The 24,354-nt window shown below is 36.7% G+C and overlaps 3 protein-coding genes, 1 long non-coding RNA gene and 1 pseudogene across 4 annotated transcripts; 4 read left to right on the top strand and 1 right to left on the bottom strand.

Annotated features, from left to right (window-relative positions):
* Positions 1-872: 872 nt before the first annotated feature.
* On the top strand, positions 873-2,565 carry LOC137719624 (UDP-glycosyltransferase 76F1-like; annotated as a pseudogene).
* A 1,791-nt stretch (positions 2,566-4,356) lies between these two features.
* LOC137720654 (UDP-glycosyltransferase 76B1-like) lies at positions 4,357-7,246 on the top strand. Its single transcript, XM_068459742.1, has 2 exons — positions 4,357-4,899; positions 5,377-7,246. The coding sequence occupies exons 1-2, from the start codon at positions 4,419-4,421 to the stop codon at positions 6,270-6,272; spliced, it is 1,377 nt and encodes a 458-aa protein (XP_068315843.1). The 5' UTR covers positions 4,357-4,418; the 3' UTR covers positions 6,273-7,246.
* Positions 7,247-8,843: 1,597 nt separating this feature from the next.
* LOC137720655 (UDP-glycosyltransferase 76F1-like) lies at positions 8,844-13,898 on the top strand. Its single transcript, XM_068459743.1, has 3 exons — positions 8,844-9,407; positions 9,890-10,493; positions 11,209-13,898. Exons 1-3 carry the CDS (start codon positions 8,927-8,929, stop codon positions 11,492-11,494), a joined length of 1,371 nt encoding a protein of 456 aa, XP_068315844.1. The 5' UTR covers positions 8,844-8,926; the 3' UTR covers positions 11,495-13,898.
* An 860-nt stretch (positions 13,899-14,758) lies between these two features.
* LOC137720681 (UDP-glycosyltransferase 76F1-like) lies at positions 14,759-16,917 on the top strand. Its single transcript, XM_068459777.1, has 2 exons — positions 14,759-15,600; positions 15,941-16,917. Exons 1-2 carry the CDS (start codon positions 15,120-15,122, stop codon positions 16,831-16,833), a joined length of 1,374 nt encoding a protein of 457 aa, XP_068315878.1. The 5' UTR covers positions 14,759-15,119; the 3' UTR covers positions 16,834-16,917.
* LOC137720682 (uncharacterized) lies at positions 15,449-20,442 on the bottom strand. The gene is made up of 4 exons (XR_011066575.1): positions 19,758-20,442; positions 18,770-19,617; positions 17,986-18,050; positions 15,449-15,587 (listed from the first exon to the last, which is right to left on the bottom strand). It is a non-coding gene; the product is annotated as an uncharacterized lncRNA (long non-coding RNA).
* Positions 20,443-24,354: the final 3,912 nt, after the last annotated feature.

Here is a 24,354-nt window from a genome sequence, read left to right as displayed (position 1 = left end):
ATGATGAAAAAACGCCAGAGAGTAAAGCACCCATCTGAGAAGATGTCTCCCAACAAACGCATCTCATTCTCTTATCTCTTGCGAACTGGCATAAACCTATTATATATACATCCATCTTTCATAGTTGAATTTAGATCACGATCTCTTATTATTTTTAATTATATAAATGTTTAAATCTATGATCTAAGTCTCCAATTGTCATAAAATAATGAATGTCTATTATTTTTAAGTAAGCTGACATTAGCAATATAAATCATAATCGTGTGACGTGGTTGTCAGTATTAATATTGGATAATCAAACGTGCTAACAACATAATGGTTTTTTAATCAAATTGGTACCATATATTGGCATAACTCCTTTATTTTGTTCTCTGATATTTAAAATTGATAGAACTAGTTATTGAGTTTGTTTATCGTTAATTATTTTGGTCATTCTGTGAAAAATCTTCTTTCAATAAGGTAAAATGACAAAAGTGTCCTCAAATTTTGTCAAATCACTTTGGTCAATTATTTATTTAATTGAGAGTATTTTTGTCATTTTAATCTTTCTTTGATTGAGATTTTTTTTATAGAATGACCAGAATGATCGACGGTGTACAAACTCAAAAACATGTTATATCGATTTTAAATTTCAAGGTACAAAATGAAAAGTAATGTGAATCACAAAACTACTTTATCTAAAATGCCTAACTTAATTAAATTGCACTCCTTATTACAAAGTCAACGGTCGTGGAACGGGAGTCTTTTTTTCTTTTTCTTACTTTTCGTGAAACATGTGTCCTGAGCGTGAAAAACAGAGTTTCCACTGACCCTCTAATAATAGTGCATATATGAAATTCATAAGCTGACAAGTCAAACATTCTCGATCAAAAATGGAGCAAAGCAAAGGCAGGAGAGTGATCCTCTTCCCGCTGCAGTTTCAAAGCCGCATAAATTCTATGCTAGAATTGGCCGACGTTCTACACTCCAAAGGCTTCTCAATAACCATTATTTACACCCACTTCAACTCCCTCGACCCTTCAACCCTAAACCCAAACTTTACTCACCATTCAATCCCTGTTGACTCATCCGAAACCGAGGTGACCACGAAGGATGTCAACGTTATTCTTTCTTGTCTCAATGCTAAACGTGTCGAGCCTTTCAAAGAATGCCTGGCCGGATTGTTATCGGATGATGTTAATTCAGAGGACCAGGTTGCTTGCTTGCTTGATCTCCGATACTTAACTTTCACTTCACTCGATCCCTTGCGGAAAGCTTTAAGCTTCCGAGGATCATGTTAGAGACCGTGTGCGCCACTACCTTGGTTGTTTATGCTGCGTTTCCTCTTCTCAAAGAAAAAAGATACTTTCCAATACAAGGTACATCAGATATATGCTTCTTTCTTTCTATGTTGGTTACAAGAAAATAGCTCTATACTGATATCAGTGGCACATAATGAGGTTGGTAAAAGTTGAAGGCATTGATACTTGTTCCTACTGATTATTCCACACAGATAGTGCATTTAGTTTTACCGGAATAATTAATCCGACAAAGCCTAATATTACAAAATGCCTTTTTACTCACCATTGTTACATAATGTTACTTATTCACGTGTTATAAATATGAGTGAATGTACAAATACTTGAACAACTTACATTTGGCTTTCTATTATCTTGGCAATGATTAGATTCTCGACTAGAAGAGCTAGTGACAGAATTGTCACCTATCAAAGTTAAAGACCTGCCAACGAGTCCCAATTGCGATTCTGAGAAACTTTATCAACTGGTCGTCGACGTGGCAAATGAACCAAAGTCTTCTTATGGACTCATCTTAAATACACTTGAAGATCTTGAAGGACATGCTCTAGACACGATCCGCCAAGCACACCTGCCCATTGTTTCCATTTTCCCAATAGGTCCATTTCACAAGTGTTGCCGTACAGTATCCTCTTCAAGTAGTTCATTGAAACAAGACCAGAGTTGCATTTCATGGCTGAACACTCAAGCGCCAAAATCTGTTGCTTATGTTAGCTTTGGCAGCGTTGCCCAGATAGATCGAGCTCAATTTTTGGAGATTGCTTGGGGGTGGGCCAACAGTGGCTAACCCTTTTTTTCGGTGGTTCGACCCGAATTAATTCAATAGTCGGACTGGTTTAAAGTATTGCCTAACAAGTTTTTAGAATCGTTGAACGGAAGAGCTTACATTGTGAAATGGGCTCTACAAAAAACAAGTGCTGGCCCACCCAGCAGTCAGAGCCTTTTGGACTCACAATGGTTGGAATTCTACAATAGATAGCATCAGTGAGAGGATCCCTACGATTTGCAATTTTGCACGCCATTCTTTAGTCAACAAATGGTGAATGCAAGAAATGTAAGTGATGTTTAGAAGGTAGGGCTGCAGTTGGAGCATGGAATTGAGAGAGGTGAGGTTGAAAGAACTAGTAGAAGACTGATGGTTGAGAAAGAAGGGGAAGAGATCAAAGAGAGAGCCTTAAGGTTAATGGAAAAGGCAAATCTTTGCCTCAAAGAAGATGGCTCTTCGTACCAATCTTTGGATAGCTTGGTTAATCACATTTTATCATTATAAATCGTTTGTTTTTAAACTAAAACCCATATGTTGTTTTTAAACTGCTTTCATGGATCATGTATTATAGCATGAACTATCATGATGCATCTGTCTCATTGTGTTTAAAGAAAGTGGTGGTCCATCATCTGTGATGTAGGACACATATGAAGAATTGACTTCTATATCCTATATGTTCCTAGGAATTAATTTTGCTCGTTAATGAATGAGGAGGAGTCTCTCTTCAATTTATTATAGGGACTGGTTTACAGAAATTCATACTTATAATTAAAATGATTCATATTATAATGCACTTTGTAAAATTATCTCTGCGAAAAGTCATCAAAATATGAGTTTGTTGAGTCATAGAACTGTGTGAAAATAAATAGACGAATTCGGTAGAAATATTAAAAACTCTCTATTTAATACAATTAATTGACTAAACAATTTTAATTGGGAAGTGTTATTGGCACTCCAAAAATCTCATTCTACACTCCTCACAAATTTATTTTTATTTCCAAATATAGAAAGTTTGGAGTGTAGAATAAGATTTTTAGAGTGCCAATAACAATTCCCTTTTAATTTTAATTGACTTTTTTTTAAAAATAGCATTTATAGAGAGATTTATAGTATAACAATTTTGACTATAAACATAAATTTAATTTATAAATCAGCTATTAAGTGAATTTGAGGATGAGTTCCTCCTCAACCTTGAAAGAACCAAGCATTCCTCATATTTCTAGAGGAGTGTTTATCATATAAGTTGCTGAGTTGTACTTTTGCAATTCAATGTTCTCAGAAGTTCGGCCCCTTTCGTCATCTATTTTCAGCTTGCCATTAGGTGACCATTATCAAGTGCGTTTAATACTCAATTGTTTCATTTATTTTTATTAAATAAATTTAAATTTTGAGCTTTGTATCTATTTATAATACAAAAATTAAAATTTTGAATGCTTCTAAAAATGATAAATAAAGTGATGAACATTATCAGTAGTTAGGGCTTTGAGCAAAATATTTCATCACAGGCATAATTGGTAATTGAAAATGACAAACATTCATACAAAAATAGGTTGACTTATCAACCAGAAATGGAAATAAGCTGAGCTGGAAATATGATCAATAGACCTAAACTGATAAGAAAAATACCTTGGATAATCCTAATAACTGATAAGAAAAACACCTTGGATTAATCTTATTGTCTCTTAACTAAATTCGGATTTTGTGAGTGTTCAAATTGTTGGTAATTGCTTGCCATGGCTGCTAATTGATTCTGATTTTGGTGCGGTGGGTATATTGAGAATACGGTGGCAGTTCTGTAATTGTGGTGGTGTTTTGTGGTTCCGGATGTTATAGGAGGAGGACGGAGGAGAAGGAAGTGTTCAACTAATTATATTATGACACTTGGTAATCTTGGTAATCTTTGCTTCGATGAGAGGATTTTCAAAGAGAAAAAAAGTAGAGACCATTGTGCAATATGACACGTGGCGGAAGATCAACGGGGGAGTATATATCATGCTGGTTGTGGTTGTACGTTTGGGGTAGTTGAATCATTTTAGTTATTGGACTGCGAAGGAATACCAGGAGGGTATGCCCATAGACAGTGAAGGGCTCAATAGAAAATAAGCCTAAAACCCAAGTTGTAAATATTGACAATGATATTCCTGGCGTATCTCTGTAAGCAACCACGTAAAGGACGTAACGACGAGCTGGTGGTGGAAAAAACGAACTTCAACAAAGCCAGCAATATTGATTAATAAGATAAGATTCCAGGGTTGCGTCATGCGTGAGCGAATTTTCCAAGCTCAACCGCCTCAGTATTCACCAATAAGTTCACAAGTCACACAAAGCTAAGCAAACGTAAACATTGTCAATTGAAAATGGAGCAAAGCAAAGGCAGGAGAGTGATCCTCTTCCCAATGCCCTTGCAAGGGCACATAAACCCTACGCTGGAACTGGCCAACATTCTGCATTCCAAAGGCTTCTCCATAGCCATCATCTACACCAACCTCAACTCCCTCAATCCTTCAACCCTAAACCCAAACTTCACCTACCATTCAATCCCTGTTGACTTGACAGAAAACGAGGCCTCCATCAAGGATCCCACCCTTCGTCTTTCTATTCTAAATGCTAAATGTGTTGAGCCTTTCAGAGAATGCTTGTCCGGGTTGTTATCCGACGACGTTAATTCGGAGGACCCCGTTGCATGCTTGATCTCGGATCCTCTCTTCGATTTCACTCGATCGGTTGCGGAGAGCTTTAAGCTGCCGAGGATCGTGTTAAGAACAGGGGGTGCCGCTTCCTTGGCTGTTTTTGCTGCATTTCCACTTCTCAAGGAAAAAGGTTACCTACCAATAACAGGTACAATCTCAAGCCAACAAAACCCTTTTGTCAAATGTCTTTTTATCTCATCATTTTTAGTGACCCACGTAGACTGAAAACACCACATCAAGACTAATGACTCTTTTGAAATTCTTTTTTATAAGTAGCACTTTTGTTCTTCGTTCGTAAGAGATTATGCAATATGTGCTTTTATTACAAACATGTAAACTTTCTTATTAAAAACTCGAGCACAGGGAAAAAAACTTTAAAGTGATTCTTCTTCTGAAATCACTTCATTAATCCAAAAATGTTTTTGGATACAAAAAACACTTCAGCACTTCTAGAAGCGATTCCGAATTAACATTTTGACAATTTGTGCGGATTTAAGTTAGGTTAGCATTTTTATTTCTTGCTCTGCCTCCTCATAAATTAGCATTTTAGAATATGCATTAAACGGAAAAATATAAATACTTATTAGGAACCTTAAATTTGGTTTTCTATTTTGACAATAATTAGATTCTCGACTAGAAGAGCCGGTGACGGAGCTTTCACCTATCAAACTTAAAGACCTACGTGCAGCGATGCCCAATTGCGACCCTGAAGATTTCTATCAAGTGATAACCAACATGGTAAATGAAACCAAGGCTTCTCATGGACTCATCTTCAATACTTTTGAAGATCTTGAAGGACAAGCACTTGCCACAATTCGCCAAGAATATTACCCCAATATTCCAATTTTCTCACTAGGTCCATTTCACAAGTGCGGCCCAACAACCTCTTCTTCTTCAACTAGCTTACTATCACCAGACCAAAGTTGCATTTCATGGCTAAACACTCAAGCGCAAAAATCTGTTGCTTATGTTAGCTTTGGGAGCGTTGCCAAGATAGATCACGCTCAATTTTTGGAGATTGCTTGGGGGTTGGCCAATAGTGGCCAACCTTTTTTGTGGGTGGTTCGACCCGGGTTAGTTCAAGAGTCAGACTGGCATGAAATATTGCCTAACGGATTTCTAGACGCGTTGTATGAAAGAGCCCATATCGTGAAATGGGCTCCTCAAAAAGAAGTGTTGGCCCACCCTGCAATTGGAGCCTTTTGGACTCACTGTGGTTGGAATTCTACATTGGAGAGCATTTGTGAAGGGGTCCCCATGATTTGCACGCCATGTTTCGGTGATCAAATGGTGAATGCAAGATTTGTGAGTGATGTTTGGAAGGTAGGGCTGCAATTGGAGCATGGGATTGAGAGAGGTGAGGTTGAAAGAACAATTAGAAGACTAATGGTTGAGAAAGAAGGGGTAGAGATCAAAGAGAGAGCCTTAAATTTGATGGAAAAGGCAAATCATTGCCTGAAAGAAGGTGGCTCTTCGTACCTATCTTTGGATGGCTTGGTTAAGCACATTTTATCGTTATAAATCGTTTGTTTAAGAGAGTCAGTATTAGCTATTCAATAAAATAAAAAAATAAAGGCTTTTAGTACTGTATTAACTACATATTTTAGAGAGTTTTAGGGTCTTATAAAATAAAATCTTAACTAAAACACTCTTTATTGGTTACTTTAATATAATTCCTAATATCAGTTTTTGTTGGAAATCAGAACTGATGCATTATAAGTTTATAACGTTGGTTTTATACTAAGTCTAATATTATTAGTTAGCCAATTGATCATGTGCAGCACACCATGTCCTAATATCAGTTTTCCTTCTTAAACAAAAACTGATATATTTTCTTTGTATCCTAACGTTGGGGGTAATAATGCTTCTGCTACCCGATTTGCAAGGCTTTGTTCTTGCTACCTGATTCGCACATTTCAACTTAATTTCCAATCCATTCGACCATTTGATATACTTTAGAAAACCAACAAATCAAAACAATAATGGTTTTAATAAGATGGGAGTAAGTTGTCTTGGAGCCTCATATACCGCATCCAATCAATCTACATAACAACCAAAAAATTAGTTGTCTTGGAGCCTCATATACCGCATCCATTCAATCAATATACATACTTACATTGTCTACTTTTAATTGATCCAAAATACTGGCATATTGTTCCTTGGATGCTTGTACTTGCTATTAAATGCTTCTCCAATAGCTTTACCCCAGCTCTCCATCAGCAGATACTCCTCTGTTTCTGATGCCCTGTGATGCGTGAACATGATGGTATCCCCTCGTATTTTCGTATCGTGTTATGTTTTATTTCTGTGCTGTGTCCTGTCGTATCCTTGTGTCTATGTCCATATATCCTTATAGGCTGCCTTGCAAAAAGATATGACATAAACAAAAAGACATTTGTAGTTAATGAGCACGATTTAATTTTTGGGTTAGAAGAATTTGTTAGAATAACTGGGTTTTCAGTAGTTGGCTAACCATCCATAGATGATTTGTGTCCTAATCTTTTAGGGAAACGCCCTGAGGGGAACAAGAGTTTCATCATCGTGAATGGCTGGAGCCAGAATTTATTTGACATGTTAATCTCTGGTTAGACGAGGGGATTTTCAGGGGGAAGAAGAGACCATTGTGGAATATGGCACGTGCCGGAAGATCAACGGGGAGCATATATCGTACTGTGTGAAAATAAATAGACGAATTCGGTAGAAATATTAAAAACTATCTATTTAATACAATTAATTGACTAAACAATTTTAATTGGGAAGTGTTATTGGCACTCTAAAAATCTCATTCTACACTCCTTTGTATTTTTAATTCCAAATATAGAAAGTTTGGAGTGTAGAATGAGATTTTTAGAGTGCCAATAACAATTCCCTTTTAATTTTAATTGACTTTTTTTTATAAATAGCATTTATAGAGAGATTAATAGTATAACAATTTTGACTATAAACATAAATTTAATTTATAAATCAGCTATTAAGTGAATTTGAGGATGAGTTCCTCCTCAACCTTGAAAGAACCAAGCATTCCTCATATTTCTAGAGGAGTGTTTATCATATAAGTTGCTGAGTTGTACTTTTGCAATTCAATGTTCTCAGAAGTTCGGCCCCTTTCGTCATCTATTTTCAGCTTGCCATTAGGTGACCATTATCAAGTGCGGGTAATACTCAATTGTTTCATTTATTTTTATTAAATAAATTTAAATTTTGAGCATTGTGTCTATTTATAATACAAAAATTAAAATTTTGAATGCTTCTAAAAATGATAAATAAAGTGATGAACATTATCAGTAGTTAAGGCTTTGAGCAAAATATTTCATCACAGGCATAATTGGTAATTGAAAATGACAAACATTCATACAAAAATAGGTTGACTTATCAACCAGAAATGGAAATAAGCTGAGCTGGAAATATGATCAATAGACCTAAACTGAGAAAAATACCTTGGATAATCCTAATAACTGATAAGAAAAACACCGTGGATTAATCTTATTGTCTCTTAACTAAATTCGGATTTTGTGAGTGTTCAAATTGTTGGTAATTGCTTGCCATGGCTGCTAATTGATTCTGATTTTGGTGCGGTGGGTATATTGAGAATACGGTGGCAGTTCTGTAATTGTGGTGGTGTTTTGTGGTTCCGGATGTTATAGGAGGAGGACGGAGGAGAAGGAAGTGTTCAACTAATTATATTATGACACTTGGTAATCTCGGTAATCTTTGGTTCGATGAGAGGATTTTCAAAGAGAAAAAAAGTAGAGACCATTGTGAAATATGACACGTGGCGGAAGATCAACGGGGGAGTATATATCATGCTGGTTGTGGTTGTACGTTTGGGGTAGTTGAATCATTTTAGTTATTGGACAGCGAAGGAATACCAGGAGGGTATGCCCATAGACAAAGTGAAGGGCTCAATAGAAAATAAGCCTAAAACCCAAGTTGTAAATATTGACAATGATATTCCTGGCGTATCTCTGTAAGCAACCACGTAAAGGACGTAACGACAGAAGGAGCTGGTGGTGGAAAAAACGAACTTCAACAAAGCCAGCAATATTGATTAATAAGATAAGATTCCAGGGTTGCGTCATGCGTGAGCGAATTTTCCAAGCTCAGCCACCTCAGTATTCACCAATAAGTTCACAAGTCACACAAAGCTAAGCAAACGTAAACATTGTCAATTGAAAATGGAGCAAAGCAAAGGCAGGAGAGTGATCCTCTTCCCGATGCCCTTCCAAGGGCACATAAACCCTATGCTGGAACTGGCCAACGTTCTGCATTCCAAAGGCTTCTCCATAGCCATCATCTACACCAACTTCAACTCCCTCAATCCTTCAACCCTAAACCCAAACTTCACCTACCATTCAATCCCTGTTGACTTGACAGAAAACGAGGCCTCCATCAAGGATCCCACCCTTCTTCTTTCTATTCTAAATGCTAAATGTGTTGAGCCTTTCAGAGAATGCTTGTCCGGGTTGTTATCCGACGACGTTAATTCGGAGGACCCCGTTGCATGCTTGATCTCGGATCCTCTCTTCGATTTCAGTCGATCGGTTGCGGAGAGCTTTAAGCTGCCGAGGATCGTGTTAAGAACAGGGGGTGCCGCTTCCTTGGCTGTTTTGGCTGCATTTCCACTTCTCAAGGAAAAAGGTTACCTACCAATACCAGGTACAATCTCAAGCCAACAAAACCCTATTATCAAATGTCTTTTTATCTCATCATTGTTAGTGACCCACGTAGACTGAAAACACCATATCAAGACTAATGACTCTTTTGGAATTCTTTTTTATAAGTAGCACTTTTGTTCTTCGTTCGTAAGAGATTATGCAATATGTGCTTTTATTACAAACATGTAAACTTTCTTATTAAAAACTCGAGCACATGGAAAAAAACTTCAAAGTGATTCTTCTTCTGAAATCACTTCATTGATCCAAAAATGTTTTTGGTTACAAAATAACACTTCAGCACTTCTAGAAGTGATCCCAAATTAGCATTTTGACAATTTGTGCGGATTTGAGTTAGGTTAGCATTTTTATTTCTTGCTTTGCCTCCTCATAAATTAGCATTTTAGAATATGCATTAACTAAAAGGAAAAATATAAATACTTATTAGGAACCTTAAATTTGGTTTTCTATTTTGACAATAATTAGGTTCTCGACTAGAAGAGCTGGTGACGGAGCTTTCACCTATCAAAGTTAAAGACCTACCTGCAGCGATGCCCAATTGCGACCCTGAAGATTTCTATCAAGTGATAACCAACGTGGTAAATGAAACCAAGGCTTCTCATGGACTCATCCTCAATACTTTTGAAGATCTTGAAGGACAAGCACTTGCCACAATTCGCCAAGAATATTACCCCAATATTCCAATTTTCTCACTAGGTCCATTTCACAAGTGCGGCCCAACAACCTCTTCTTCTTCAACTAGCTTACTATCACCAGACCAAAGTTGCATTTCATGGCTAAACACTCAAGCACAAAAATCTGTTGCTTATGTTAGCTTTGGGAGCGCTGCCAAGATAGATCACGCTCAATTTTTGGAGATTGCTTGGGGGTTGGCCAATAGTGGCCAACCCTTTTTGTGGGTGGTTCGACCCGGATTAGTTCAAGAGTCGGATTGGCATGAAGCATTGCCTAACGGATTTCTAGAAGCGTTGTATGAAAGAGCCCATATCGTGAAATGGGCTCCGCAAAAAGAAGTGTTGGCCCACCCTGCAGTTGGAGCCTTTTGGACTCACTGTGGTTGGAATTCTACATAGGGGTGGAAAAAATTCCCAAAAATTCCGATCCCAAACCAAAAATTTCCCAAACCGAAATTCCCGAAATTTTCGAGATGCTATCCCGAACCGATCCCAAAATTTCGGTATGGGATTCGGGATTGGCTTCTCAATATTTTGGGAATCCCATACCGAACCAAAAATATATAATGTTAATTATTATATATATATTTATACATGTATATATTATTCTTTTATAATTGATGCTAGTAGTTTCTAATTCATGCTCTGCAACCTGGAATGCCCTACACCTTGCATATTTTTCATGTTCTATTTGATATTCATGTGGATTTTATTATTGCTGCTGCCATGGTTGATGATTTCAGAAGACTTGATTCTTTTGTCTCTCAACAGATTGCAAAAAGTGTTTAATTAATTTGAATTTTGACTATGATAAAAATAGTCAGGCATGCCAGTGTTCAATTAAATGGTAGTGTGAATGAAATGAAATTCCTAGTTCATGAATGTGTTCTTGAATTATATATTTGAAGAACAATTCATAATTTCATATTTCCATTTGGGATTCCCGATTTGTCCCAAAATCCCAAAAATATTTCGGGATTCACGAAATTTGGGATTCCAAAAATTTGGTTTGGGATTGGTCTTCAAATTCTCGTCCCAAAAAATTTTGGTTTGGGATTCGGGATACTAATTTCGGTATGGTATCCCATACCGAACCACCCCTAATTCTACATTAGAGAGCATTTGTGAAGGGGTCCCCATGATTTGCACGCCATGTTTCGGTGATCAAATGGTGAATGCAAGATTTGTGAGTGATGTTTGGAAGGTAGGGCTGCAATTGGAGCATGGGATTGAGAGAGGTGAGGTTGAAAGAACAATTAGAAGACTAATGGTTGAGAAAGAAGGGGTAGAGATCAAAGAGAGAGCCTTAAATTTGATGGAAAAGGCAAATCATTGCCTGAAAGAAGGTGGCTCTTCGTACCTATCTTGGGATGGCTTGGTTAAGCACATTTTATAGTTATAAATCGTTTGTTTAAGAGAGTCAGTATTAGCTATTCAATAAAATAAAAAAATACAGGCTTTTAGTAATGTATTAACTACATATTTTAGAGAGTTCTAATAACAAGGGTCGTATAAAATAAAATCTTAACTAAAACACTCTTTACTGGTTACTTTAATATAATTCCTAATATCAGTTTTTGTTGGAAATCAGAACTGATGCATTATAAGTTTATAACGTTGGTTTTATACTAAGTCTAATATTATTAGTTAGCCAATTGATCATGTGCAGCACACCATGTCCTAATATCAGTTTTCCTTCTTAAACAAAAACTGATATATTTTCTTTGTATCCTAACGTTGGGGCTTGGGGGTAATAATGCTTCTGCTACCCGATTTGCAAAGCTTTGTCGTTCTTGCTACCCGATTCGCACATTTCAACTTAATCTCCAATCCATTCGACCATTTGATATACTTTAGAAAACCAACAAAACAAAACAATAATGGTTTTAATAAGATGGGAGTAAGTTGTCTTGGAGCCTCATATACCGCATCCATTCAATCAATAGACATACATACCAGTCATCATACTTACATTGTCTGCTTTTAATTGATTAAAAATACTGGCATATTGTTCATTGGATGCTTCTACTTGCTATCAAATGCTTTTCCAATAGCTTTACCCCAGCTCTTCATCAGCATATACTCCTCTGTCTCTGATGCCCTGTGATGCATTAACATGGTGGTATCCCCTCGTATCTCCGTATCGTGTTGTGTTGTATTTCTATGTCGTGTCGTGTTGTATCCTCGTGTCTATGTCCATATATCCTTATAGGCTGCCTTGCAGAAAGATGCGACATAAACAAAAAGACATTTGTAGTTAATGAACACGATTTAAATTTTGGGTTAGAAGAATTTGTTAGAATAACTGGGTTTTCAGTAGTTGGCTAACCATCCATAGATGATTTGTGTCTTAATCTTTTAGGGAAACGCCCTGAGGGGAACAAGAGTTTCATCATCGTGAATGGCTGGAGCCAGAATTTATTTGACATGTTAATCTCTGGTTAGACGAGGGGATTTTCAGGGGGAAGAAGAGACCATTGTGAAATATGGCACGTGCCGGAAGATTAACGGGGAGCATATATCGTGCTGGTTGTGGTTGTACGTTTTGGGCTAGTTGAAAATTTTTACTTATTGGACTACGAAGGAGTACGAGGGTATATTCCCATATACAAAATGAATGGCTCAATAAAAAATAAGCTCAAAACTCAATTGGGTGTAGTACCTGACTAGCTAGGACTAATTTTTTTTTTTTTTAATTACAAAAACTCCCAATTTTTGTTGTCTGACTCTCTCTTCCATCTGTTGCTGCCGTTCCTTTCCTCTGCTTTCTTGCAGATTCAAAATTTCCAGGATTTCCAGTTAGCAACCCAGAAACCAAAACAGCCACGTCCCTCATAAATTTCAAAAAAGCCATGTCCCTGATTAATTTCGGATTATCAAAAAAGCCATAGCCTTTGGATCGGACGGTGTTCTTATCGGTGATGACCACGACTAGCGCCGGTCCAAACATTCTGGAGGCCCTGGGCACAAATAAAAAAGGGGCCCACAAAACTACAACTGTGAAAAAAAAGAAAATTACGTTTTTCATGTGATTTTTCCCTCCTTTTCGACTAGGTATTTAAAGGATTATAAAATATTTGAAAGTATTTTTCTTTGTCGGACAACAAGTTCGTCATACACCAAAACAAAGTTACATCGTAATACTTGATCAATTGGTCATAAAGAAAAGAAGATTGTCATATGGTAAAAAAAATACTAGTCTATCTGTTAGTTTGTGTGAGTGGCAATTTTCTTATATCGTCGTCATGCGCTTCTAAAATTAAGGTATAAATAAAATTACATTCTTCATCCTTAATATTAAAGTATAAGGAATAAGAGAATAAGTAAACAAAAATTATTTCCAAAAATCATTTTATGTGACTGCAATATCGATGAGTAACTTTTTCTTTCTCTTCCTTCACACAAAAAGGAAAAGCAAACCAGCAACTCAAGCAGGCAAAACACACTGCAGCGAAACATAAACAAGCTATCTAATAGACGAGCATCGGCATTGTTCTCTTATTTTTCTACTTCTTATTTTTCCATTGCATCTTCGTCTTCTTCCCCTGCCTCTGTTAATTGTGGTATTTTAGGTTCTGAATCACTTAGGAGTAATCCATATGGATAAATCCTAACCTCAATCGAGCAATACTTGATGCCTAAAGTGTAAGTGCGGGACTTTGGCAATGCAATTTTATGACTAAATTCCTTATAGATTTGGTGTAAGAGAAAGCTCCAAATCGAAAATTAGAAGTCAAATCTGCAAAGCCTTGTTCTTGCTACCCAGACCGCACATTTCAATTTAATCTTCAAACCACTACACCATTTGATCTACGTCAGAAAAGCAAAAAATAAAAAAATAAAAATAAAAACAATGATGGCTTTAATAACATGCGAGAAAGTTGTCTTGGAGCCTCGTATAGGGCATCCAATCAATCTCCATAACAACAACAAAATTAGAGTTACTTCGTCACATCCAATGCATCCGATCAATATATATACATAACAGTCATCATACTTACATTGTCTACTTTTAATTGATCCAAAATACTAGCATATTATCACTTAGTGCTACGGTCTAGTGGTATTCATTTTCACTTGTAAGTGAGAGGTCTTAGATTTGATTTTCGCCAAAGGCGAATTTGAACCACCCTATTGCTATCCCATTATGAGGCTAAACCCATCCCCTCCCCTTTAGTATAGAAAATATCGTTTGTTAAAAAGAAAAACATATTGTTCCCTTGGATGCTTCTATTCACTATCAAGTGTTTTTCCAAGCTTTACCCTAGCTCTCCATAAGCAGAAACTCCTCTGAATATTTTTTGATGCCTTGTTCGAGAAGTAAACTGCGAAGGATTTTCAAGTTTTCCAATGTAAAGATCCATTTTTGCAGCAAAAGAAAACGAAATTCTTAATCATAACTTAGTAATAATAGAGTTTTCCCATTTACCATAACAAAAAATAGTGACTCTACGTGAGAAAGAAAGTTTGTGCAATTTTTCACGCAATTTTATTTTTGAATTAGCAAACTCAAAAGAGTATAGGAATAACAATATCTTGATAGGTTGCCTTGTAAAAATATGGTCAATAGACCTAAATAAGAAAAACACATTGGAAAAATCTTAACAATCGATGAGAAAAACACCTTGGATTAATCTAATTAAAACTTAATTCGGATTTTTTGTTTGTTCAAATTGTTCCCAGTAGAAAAATAAGCCCCAAGCCCAATTGGTAAATATAGACAATGATATTCCTTGTGTATCTTTGTAAGCAATAACATAAATAAGGTAACGACAAAAGGAGCTGGCGGTCGACATGCCGGATTTAGGGAAAAAAACAGAATCAACAGAGTCATCAATAAGATAAGATTCCAGCCTGGAATTTCCAGGGTTGCGTCATGCGTGAGCAAAATTCCCATATGGTATACTTTTCCAAGCTCAAGCTCAGCCGCCCCATTGACCCAAAAAAAAAAAAAAAACTCGGCCGCCTCAGCATTCACCATAAGTTCACAAGTCACAAGCTAAACGATTGTGGATCCAAAAATGGAGCAAAAAAAAGGCAGGAGAGTCATCCTCTTCCCATTGCCCTTCCAAGGGCACATAAACCCTACGCTAGAACTGGCCAACATTCTGCATTCCAAAGGCTTCTCCATAGCCATCATCTACACCAACTTCAACTCCCTCAATCCTTCAACCCTAAACCCACACTTCACCTACCATTCAATCCCTGTTGACTTCACAGAAAACGAAGCCTCCATCAAGGATCCCACCCTTCAACTTTCCGTTCTAAATGCTAAATGTGTTGAGCCTTTCAGAGAATGCTTGGCTGGGTTGTTATCCGACGATGTTAATTCGGAGGACCCCATTGCATGCTTGATCTCGGATCCTATCTTCGACTTCACTCGATCGGTTGCAGAGAGCTTTAAGCTGCCGAGGATCGTGTTAAGGACCGGGGGTGCCGCTTCCTTCGCTGTTTATGCTGCATTTCCACTTCTCAAGGATAAGGGTTACCTACCAATACCAGGTACAATCTCAAGCCAACAAAACCCTATCATCAAATGTCTTTTTATCTCATCGTTGTTACTAATAAATGCAATATAAGTAGATTGAAAACACCACACCGAGACTAATAACTCGTTTCAAATGTTTTTGTTACCAGAAAACACTTTTTAACACTTCTAGAAGCGATACTAGATTGGCACTTAGACAACTTATGCATATTTGAGTTAGGCTAATTAGTCAGGTTAGCATTTTTATTCCTTGCTCTACCTCCTCGTAAATTAGCATTTTAGGACATGCATTAAAGGGCAAAATATATATACTTACTAGGAACCTTATATTTGGCTTTTTATTTTGACTATTAGATTCTCGACTAGAAGAACCAGTGACGGAGCATTCACCTATCAAAGTTAAAGATCTACCAATGATGCCCGATTGCGACCCTGAAGATTTCTATCGACTGATAACCAACATGGCAAATGAACCCAAGGCTTCTCATGGACTCATCTTCAATACTTTTGAAGATCTTGAAGGACAAGCACTTGCCACACTTCGCCAAGAATATTACCCCAATATTCCAATTTTCTCACTAGGTCCATTTCACAAGTGCGGCCCCACAACCTCTTCTTCTTCAACTAGCTTACAATCACAAGACCAAAGTTGCATTTCATGGCTAAACACTCAAGCGCCAAAATCTGTTGCTTATGTCAGCTTTGGGAGCCTTGCCGAGATAAATCAAGCTCAATTTTTGGAGGTTGCTTGGGGGTTGGCCAACAGTGGCCAACCCTTTTTGTGGGTGATTCGACCCGGATTAGTTCAAGAGTCGGACTGGCTTAAAATGTTGCCTAATGGGTTTCTAGAAGCGTTGAAAGAGAGGGCCCATGTCGTGAAATGGGCTCCACAAAAAGAAGTGTTGGCCCACCCAGCAGTCGGAGCCTTTTGGACTCACTGTGGTTGGAATTCTACATTGGAGAGCATTTGTGAAGGCGTACCTATGATTTGTACGCCATGTTTCAGTGATCAAATGGTGGATGCAAGATTTGTGAGCGATGTTTGGAAGGTAGGGTTGCAGTTGGAGCATGGGATTGAGAGAGGTGAGGTTGAACGAACAATTAGAAGACTGATGGTTGAGAAAGAAGGGGAAGAGATCAAAGAGAGAGCCTTAAAGTTGATGGAAAAGGCAAATCTTTCCCTCAAAGAAGGTGGCTCTTCGTACCAATCTTTAGATGGCTTGGTTAATCATATTTTATCCTTATAAATCGCTTAAAAATGGCTGATTATCTTTTTCCTTATACAAGCACTATTGATGAAATAAGAATCAAATACATAACCTCGAGTAAAAGATTTATGCATACTAATAAACATGCTCAAGAGTAATAAACATGGTCAAGATTTATACATACTAATAAACAGTAAACCACTGGGCTTAGCAATCCAATCCGCCACCTTACTAAACAATCCAAATCATATTGACATATGGCATCTTCTATTTCAGATATAGATGGAAATACTTGGTATCCCAGTAGGACTCTTTGTAATTCAATGTATTTATACGTCGTCAATAAATGAATATGAGCTACGCATGCATAAATCACATTCTAGCAATATCTTTCCTAGTTGGATTAGATCTCGATCTCTTATTATTTTTAATTATAAAAATGTTTAAATCTACGATCTAAATCTCCAATTATGTCATAAAATAATGAATGTCTATTATTTTTAAGTAAGCTGACATATAGCAATATAAATCATAATCGTGAGACGTAGTTGTCAGTATTAATATTGGATAATCAAACGTGCTAACAACATAATCAGGGGCGGAGCCACATGCAAGCTAGCCTAGGCCTAGCCTTATCCTGGAATTGATAAATACTAGGAATATGCCCACGTCATTCTGCGGGACTTTAATGCACGAGTCTTAACTACATGAATAAGACATATTTAATCTGAAAAACATTCAACATAATCATGAACGAACAAAACTGATAGATCTAGGAAATTATAAAAAGCATTGTAACCGTAGATCTAGGAAATTATAATAATCCATCCAATCGAGAGACAATATAATAGTTGTGGGAAGGTGAGTATGCAACCAAGAATCTAAGATACAAAAAAAAAAAAAAAAAAAAAAAAGATCAAATTTTGATTGAAACATCAAACAAAACAATCTCATATGTTACAGATTGGACCAACTAAATAAAGAATATATCGATATGATTTTCAACCTAACTATAAAAAAGAGCTTTATAACAGCGCAATCAACATTATTTGAACTCAACTAAAAAGAAACTGATTGCATGTTATAAATTCCATTAATTGAATGGCTTTCAATTGATTTAGTAGTTAACACTGGCCAAATGCACAATACAAATCTTAGAAACTATTCCAAAGAAGTTAGAGCAAAAATTACCTCTAATCTTTGTTTCTCTTGTACTTTGGTATTGCGGGGTTGACTTGCAAATGGTAAATGAAGTCCTGAAAACCAAAGAATAAAAAGCCTTTTATTTCAGTTAACTAAAAAAAGCACACCGTAAATGGAGTGAGATATCTGGTAACCAAAAAATGAATCTTGGAAAGCAGACATAAACAAACTTCAATCAAGATTACTTTAATACATTTGGATATCAAGGAAAATTAAATTTATTCAATTTCAATATAAAGAAAATTAATTAATGCAGGAACAACATTTGTGCCTCAATGACGTGAGAGTACTCAAAACAAACATTGTTTTCTTTAAGTCTTTAGTCTATCTCTGCAAATCGCAATAACTCATATCCATTGAGAATCAAATTAACTAATTAACTTACCAACCCGCCCTGTAAATTTCACATCTATGCTCTAAACAGATTTTGTAACTAATATCCCAAAAAAGGGGCAAAGGGGAAGAAAAAAAACTTTTGCATGTTATACTGCAGTGTTTTTTTCCCAAGTGAATACACATGCAAAGTATCAAAGAGAGAAAGGAGAAAAAATTATCAAAATAAGAATTACACCTGTCCTATAATATAAACAAAAGGTAATTACAGAAAAATAGTTGGAAAACACAAAATAAGTAGAAGAGAAAACAGACAATCAGCATAATCTAAAATTATTTAAACAATTAATCCACATTGAAAAGCATACTTTACAAATCCAAACCAAATTACATCATCCAATAGATTTTTTATTTTTTATTTTTTATTTTTATATTATACCTTTGTTATTGTGCCTTTAAATTGATTTAAGCAAAACACGTTTCTTTTTCCACAGTTTGTGAAGCTCAAAATTTTCAAAAACCTAAATCATTACACAACGTTGTCACATCATAAGTGTAGAAGAAATCACCGCTACCAAAATTTATAAAGACCAAAACAGTTAGCACCCAAAAATAACATTGATTGGCAACGACCAAGTTGCCAACAAAAGTTGAACAGGACATACCCAGAAAATTTCCTTAGTTCTTACCATTCTTAAAAATATGACCTAACTTTAACTAAGACCCAAATTTTATTCAAGGATCGTGTTAAGCTAAGCAGCAAATTAAAAATTCACTAATCTTGTTCTTAATTATAGTAATTTAGAAATCAACCGATACAAAAAAAAAAAAAAAAAAAAAAAACTCACAAAGCTTAATAAAAAGTTAAAAACTCATGAAAAAACGAAGTTTTAAACACAACACCTGCACATGACCCTATAATTTGGCTAATTTACAAACGCTCAACTTTCTCAGCAGATGTTAAACTTTTCAGTAGCATATAATTTGAAACTAATAAAACCATCTCTAACTTTTCAGAAATATTTGAACTGAAATGAATTGATATTCTTTTCTATAAACAGATAAATCAAGGTTTGCTACAGAAAAGGAATCTATAATTTAAGCTTCAAAATGCATTATAACATCAATTAATCCAAAGAAAGCAAGCTGACGATAACAATTTGATTAGCTTTGGAAATCTCTTTGCTTTATCACTTCAAGATACTAAATTAGGTAAGCTGCTGTGAGGGTAAAGAGGCTCAAGAAGCTCATATGAATGAAGGGATTTTGCTTGCTGCACCCATAGACCTGTAAACTCAAGCAAACCCAACGTCAATCAGACCATAGGCCGAAAATCTCAACAAACAAAAAACCGAGCACAAATTCAAAAATCAGAAGTCAGAGAAATTTGTGACCCTAATTTGTGAAACTGCTTTAAACCAACCTACCATGAAATTATAGCCGCTTGAGAAATCTTCAAATCAGAACGGAACAGGCAGCAAGGGGAAGAGTTTGCAAATCCCTAAAATCCCTCCCTCTCTCGCTCTGTCTCCGTCTCTCTCCCTGTCTCTCTCTATCTCTATCTCAGAGGCGGCATGGCCTCCTGTCTGCCCTACAATCCCCTCACCATCAATCCCAATTTTTGGCAGACCTCCCTCTCCCTGACATTCCACATCCTCATCCCCTACTCTGTCTGTAACTAATTAGACAAATAAGACCCAATTCGATTACGCAAAAACTGACAGAAAACCCAGTTTCCCAACACCCATTGAGCAATCTAACCATCAACTTTCAAAAACTTTCCCCAAAATCCAATCTAAAACTTGAATTTGTTTATTCGTGCCGAATGTTAATGGGGAAGCAAGATGATGACTTTATTATTCAAAATCAAAAGAAAATAAGAGAGAAAACAAAATAACAAGTTATAGTGTAAAAGCTGAGAAAGTAAATAAACACGCAGGGAAAAAAATTGAAGATTCAAAGTAGGTGCATCGTGAAACACTTACTCCAATTAGACACAAAAAGTGATGGTGATGAGAAGAGAGAGAGAAAAGGCAGTCGCTTTGACTTTTCTGGCTTTTAAAGGGAGTAGTTTTCTTCGACCACCAAAAAGAGGAAGCTGCTTTTCGCTTGGCTGTGATTTTCCGAGGGAGATGGATTGTCTGCCTCCAGCCTTTCTTGCGCTTCTGTTTTGTGTGATCACGTTCAGTTATGTTAATATTTATTTTTTATTTTATTATTTTTATAAAAAAATTAATATAAAATATTGACGTAATTTAACCATGATCGCACAAAACAGAAGGACATGTGAAGGGGAGGGTAGACAATCCATCTCCTTTCCCGAGTGTATGTGACTAGGTATATGGCACTTGCAATTTTTGTGTCGATTATGGTAAGCGAGTGAGATGGACATGACGACGTGGGACTGAATTCGAAAACCTGAGAAAAATTAAAAACACAAAATGAAGGTGTTCATCTTGTCACATTCTTATTACTAAAAAATTCAATACATTCATTAGTATGGCAACTTAACTATTTAATTCCATCTCATTAAACTAAAAAAAAACAATTACCAAAAATAAGGGAAAACTATTTGGAAACCTTGTCTAGAGAGACCTGAGAGAAAGTGACGACTTCTCTTCTCATTCCACCCCTTACTTGATCTCTAAAGTTCATTTAGCATGTAATTGATGTTCAATTTCAAATTTAGTGGTAGCAATTAGCAAAGCTAATGTAAGAATCAAAATGAAAGAAAAAGCATCATGAAAGAAATCAAGATGAAGAATGAAATTTTGGCAACTCACCATTTTCTTCTTTTATATAAAAGATACATCCTATTTGTAGTGAAAACAGGTCTCGGCAACCCCAGATATCCTCAAGAAGTATTTTGTATGACCTTAAAAACATAATCCGTGAAATTATGGGCTGGTTTGGTATTGATGTGCTTTGAAAGAAAACTGTTTATGCTGTGCTTTGAGAATAAGCTCATTTTTGCTAATTCACGTTTTCAGCTTTTTTCACCCAAAACTGTGAAAATAAGCTGTTAAGCTGTTTTTAAGTGTTTACCAAACACTTTTTTGAGTTCAGCTTTTTTTTATACCCACTTTTTATAAAATCACCTTAGTATCAAACCAGTATTATATCTATTAGTTGAGAACAACACCAAATCTTCATGCATAGTTTGTAGAGAAAGACATCATGCATACAAAAGAACACGCAAGCGTAAAATAAACGAAGCAGGGAAAACCAAAAATACAATTGAATACACTGTCAAAAGAACATGAATAAATGAAAATTAAAAAACAAAGAAATGATGAGAAACCAAAGTACCCATTTCATAATCTAATTGCTTTTTAGTTTGCTTGCCATTTTTAGTTCTTCAATTTAGAGAGAAACCATAATTCAGCACATGAATAAAGTGAAAACATAAAAGATACGTGGGATAAGCTGACAGCCATTCCTCCCTGCGTAATGCATTCACTTCTGAACCCCAAACACAACGAAACAAAAATTCACACACATGAACTACTGCTCCCCTATGTAATAAGAATTAAAAGCATCTCAAAACAAAATGGCAAACGATAAGAGCACTGTAAAAGTAAAATTGCAAGAAATCTAATACTTGGAGGGCAAGTACTCATCAGACGAAAATGAAAGATTGAACTACCTTGCGTGGAACTGTGCCTTGGTTTTTTCCCATGCTTACAGGAAGCTTTGCACTAAGCTCTTATAGCCCAAATTTTCTCTGAGGGGAAAAAACACAATTTTGAAATAAGATTTTCATATTATACCTTAAAGAGAAGAATTAGAAAATGAATAAGAGAACAATGAGTACTTTTCATCATATATTGTTAGAGTATGTGGTCCTCTGGTCCAATGGTCCTGCAGCCATATTTACTTTATAACTCTTTCTTTTAGTCTAAAAAACATCTTGGATCTCAAATTAACATGAATATGGATTCATACTTTATAACTAAAGATTTTACTGCTCCTGATAAGATGAACAATATGCCATTTATCGCATGCATTGCATTACAATCACAATGAAACATCTCATTAGACATCCCCCCACAAAAAGTTTTTATTGCTACTTTGATTTTTGCTTATCCTTTTCCTGAAGCATGAGGGATCTAATTTTTTTTTTTATATTCCAATAACGTTGTAGGGTTGCAAGGATATTATCAATTTAATTGCTTGTATTGATTGGTGGAACTTCTACCTCTATATTTCAGGTTTTCAATTTTAGCGCTGGGAGAGTCATTCATAAAATGTTCGACAGTGAGATTACCTCCATGGATTATGCTCACAATGGACAGCTCATTTTCCGCAGTGATGGGACAGTATTTTTCAGTCATTCACCATTCAATCAATTCAAACCAAGGAACAGGCAACATCAAGAAGAGGATCTGCCATGTCAGGATCACAGTCGTCCAATTAATACAAAAAATCAAGATAAAAACGATCAATTTACATAACAGCCTTTAATTTTCTCAACAACCAAGCAAAAGAAAATACCCATCCGTTAAACACTTGATTTGGGAGTAAATGTTGCGAAACTGGGCTTCAGAGCCTAACCCTGGTCGTGGTGTGCCGACGAGGACGTCGGGCCCCTAAGGGGGGTGGATTGTGACATCCCACATCACCCAGGGGAGTGATCCTTAAATGTATATTCCAATTCCTACCTAGCACGAGGCCTTTTAGGAGCTCACTGGCTTCGGGTTCCGTAGGAACTCCGAAGTTAAGCGAGAAGGGGGCTAGAGCAATCCCATGATGGGTGACCCACTGGGAAGTTGCTCGTGAGTTCCCAAAAACAAAACCGTGAGGGAATGATAAGCCCAAAGCGGACAATATCGTGCTACGGTGGTGGAGCGGGCCCGGGAAGTGATCCGCCCCGGGCCGGGATGTGACAATTTGGTATCAGAGCCAATCCCTGGCCGGAAGTGTGCCGACGAGGACGTCGGGCCCCTGAGGGGGGTGGATTGTAGCATCCCACATCGTCCAGGGGAGCGATCCTTAAATGTATATTCACATCCTTACCTAGCACGAGGCTTTTTGGGAACTCACTGGCTTCGGGTTCCGTAGGAACTCCGAAGTTAAGCGAGAAGGAGGCTAGAGCAATCCCATGATGGGTGACCCATTGGGAAGTTGCTCGTGAGTTCCCAAAAACAAAACCGTGAGGAAATAGTAAGCCCAAAGCGGACAATATCGTGCTACGGTGGTGGAGCGGGCCCAGGAAGTGATCCGTCCCGGGCCGGGATGTGACAAATCCCCTCAACCGCAACAACTGAATCGAGGTGTGCAAGTCATTGAAAAACTCACCCAAGATTTCAAAGCTGCATAAAGAAATAAATAAGCACATAAATTGGCCAACCCAGAAATCAAAGAAATCAAAATCCACCCATAATCAAAGAAATCAAAACCCATCCAGAACCATCCATGATTTTGATCATTCCATTAAAAACAATTTTGGACAATTTTCAAAGCTTTGTAACTCAATCGTTTCTTAATCAAATTCGACCCATAATATATCAAAATGAAGATAGGAAAGTATCGAATAAGATTATATCTATTTGGAAGCCCAATGGTTGCCAGAGATGGCTAGAAAATAGCCTGAAAGGTGACTGGTCCGTGGGAAAATTCGAAAACTCGCTGGAAACTAAGTAAACTTTAAACGTTCATAACTTCTTCAATACTCAACGAAATCGAGTGATTCAGAAATGAAAATAATACTTCTTGATGAAACGAAGAGAATGATACCTTTTTTGAAGGCTAACTTGCCGTGGTTCGGTCGGACAACGGCTCGAAAGTGGCTAACCATTTTCTAGTTAGCCACTTTCGAGCAGTTTTCCGGCCAAACCATGTCGAGTTATCTTTAAAGAGAGATACCATTATCTTCCTCTCATCGAGAAGTATGATTTTCATTTTTAAATCACTCGATTTCGTTGAGTATTGAAGAAGTTATGAACGTTTAAAGTTTACCCAATTTCCGACGAGTTTTCCAGTTTTCCCTCGGACCAGTCACTTTTCAAGCTATTTTCCGGCCAT

Source organism: Pyrus communis, chromosome 16 (assembly GCF_963583255.1).
Source record: "Pyrus communis chromosome 16, drPyrComm1.1, whole genome shotgun sequence".
NCBI classification, from domain to species: Eukaryota; Viridiplantae; Streptophyta; class Magnoliopsida; order Rosales; family Rosaceae; genus Pyrus; species Pyrus communis.
The sequence above is the reverse complement of the archived record's forward strand: the minus strand, read 5'-3'. Positions and strand labels throughout refer to the sequence as shown.

Coding starts and splice junctions, on each gene's coding strand:
- LOC137720654 (XM_068459742.1), top strand. CDS start 4,419: ATGGAGCAAAGCAAAGGCAGGAGAGTGATCCTCTTCCCAATGCCCTTG. Junction 4,900..5,376: donor AGGTTACCTACCAATAACAG/GTACAATCTCAA, acceptor GACAATAATTAG/ATTCTCGACTAGAAGAGCCG.
- LOC137720655 (XM_068459743.1), top strand. CDS start 8,927: ATGGAGCAAAGCAAAGGCAGGAGAGTGATCCTCTTCCCGATGCCCTTC. Junction 9,408..9,889: donor AGGTTACCTACCAATACCAG/GTACAATCTCAA, acceptor GACAATAATTAG/GTTCTCGACTAGAAGAGCTG. Junction 10,494..11,208: donor CACTGTGGTTGGAATTCTAC/ATAGGGGTGGAA, acceptor CCCTAATTCTAC/ATTAGAGAGCATTTGTGAAG.
- LOC137720681 (XM_068459777.1), top strand. CDS start 15,120: ATGGAGCAAAAAAAAGGCAGGAGAGTCATCCTCTTCCCATTGCCCTTC. Junction 15,601..15,940: donor GGGTTACCTACCAATACCAG/GTACAATCTCAA, acceptor TTTGACTATTAG/ATTCTCGACTAGAAGAACCA.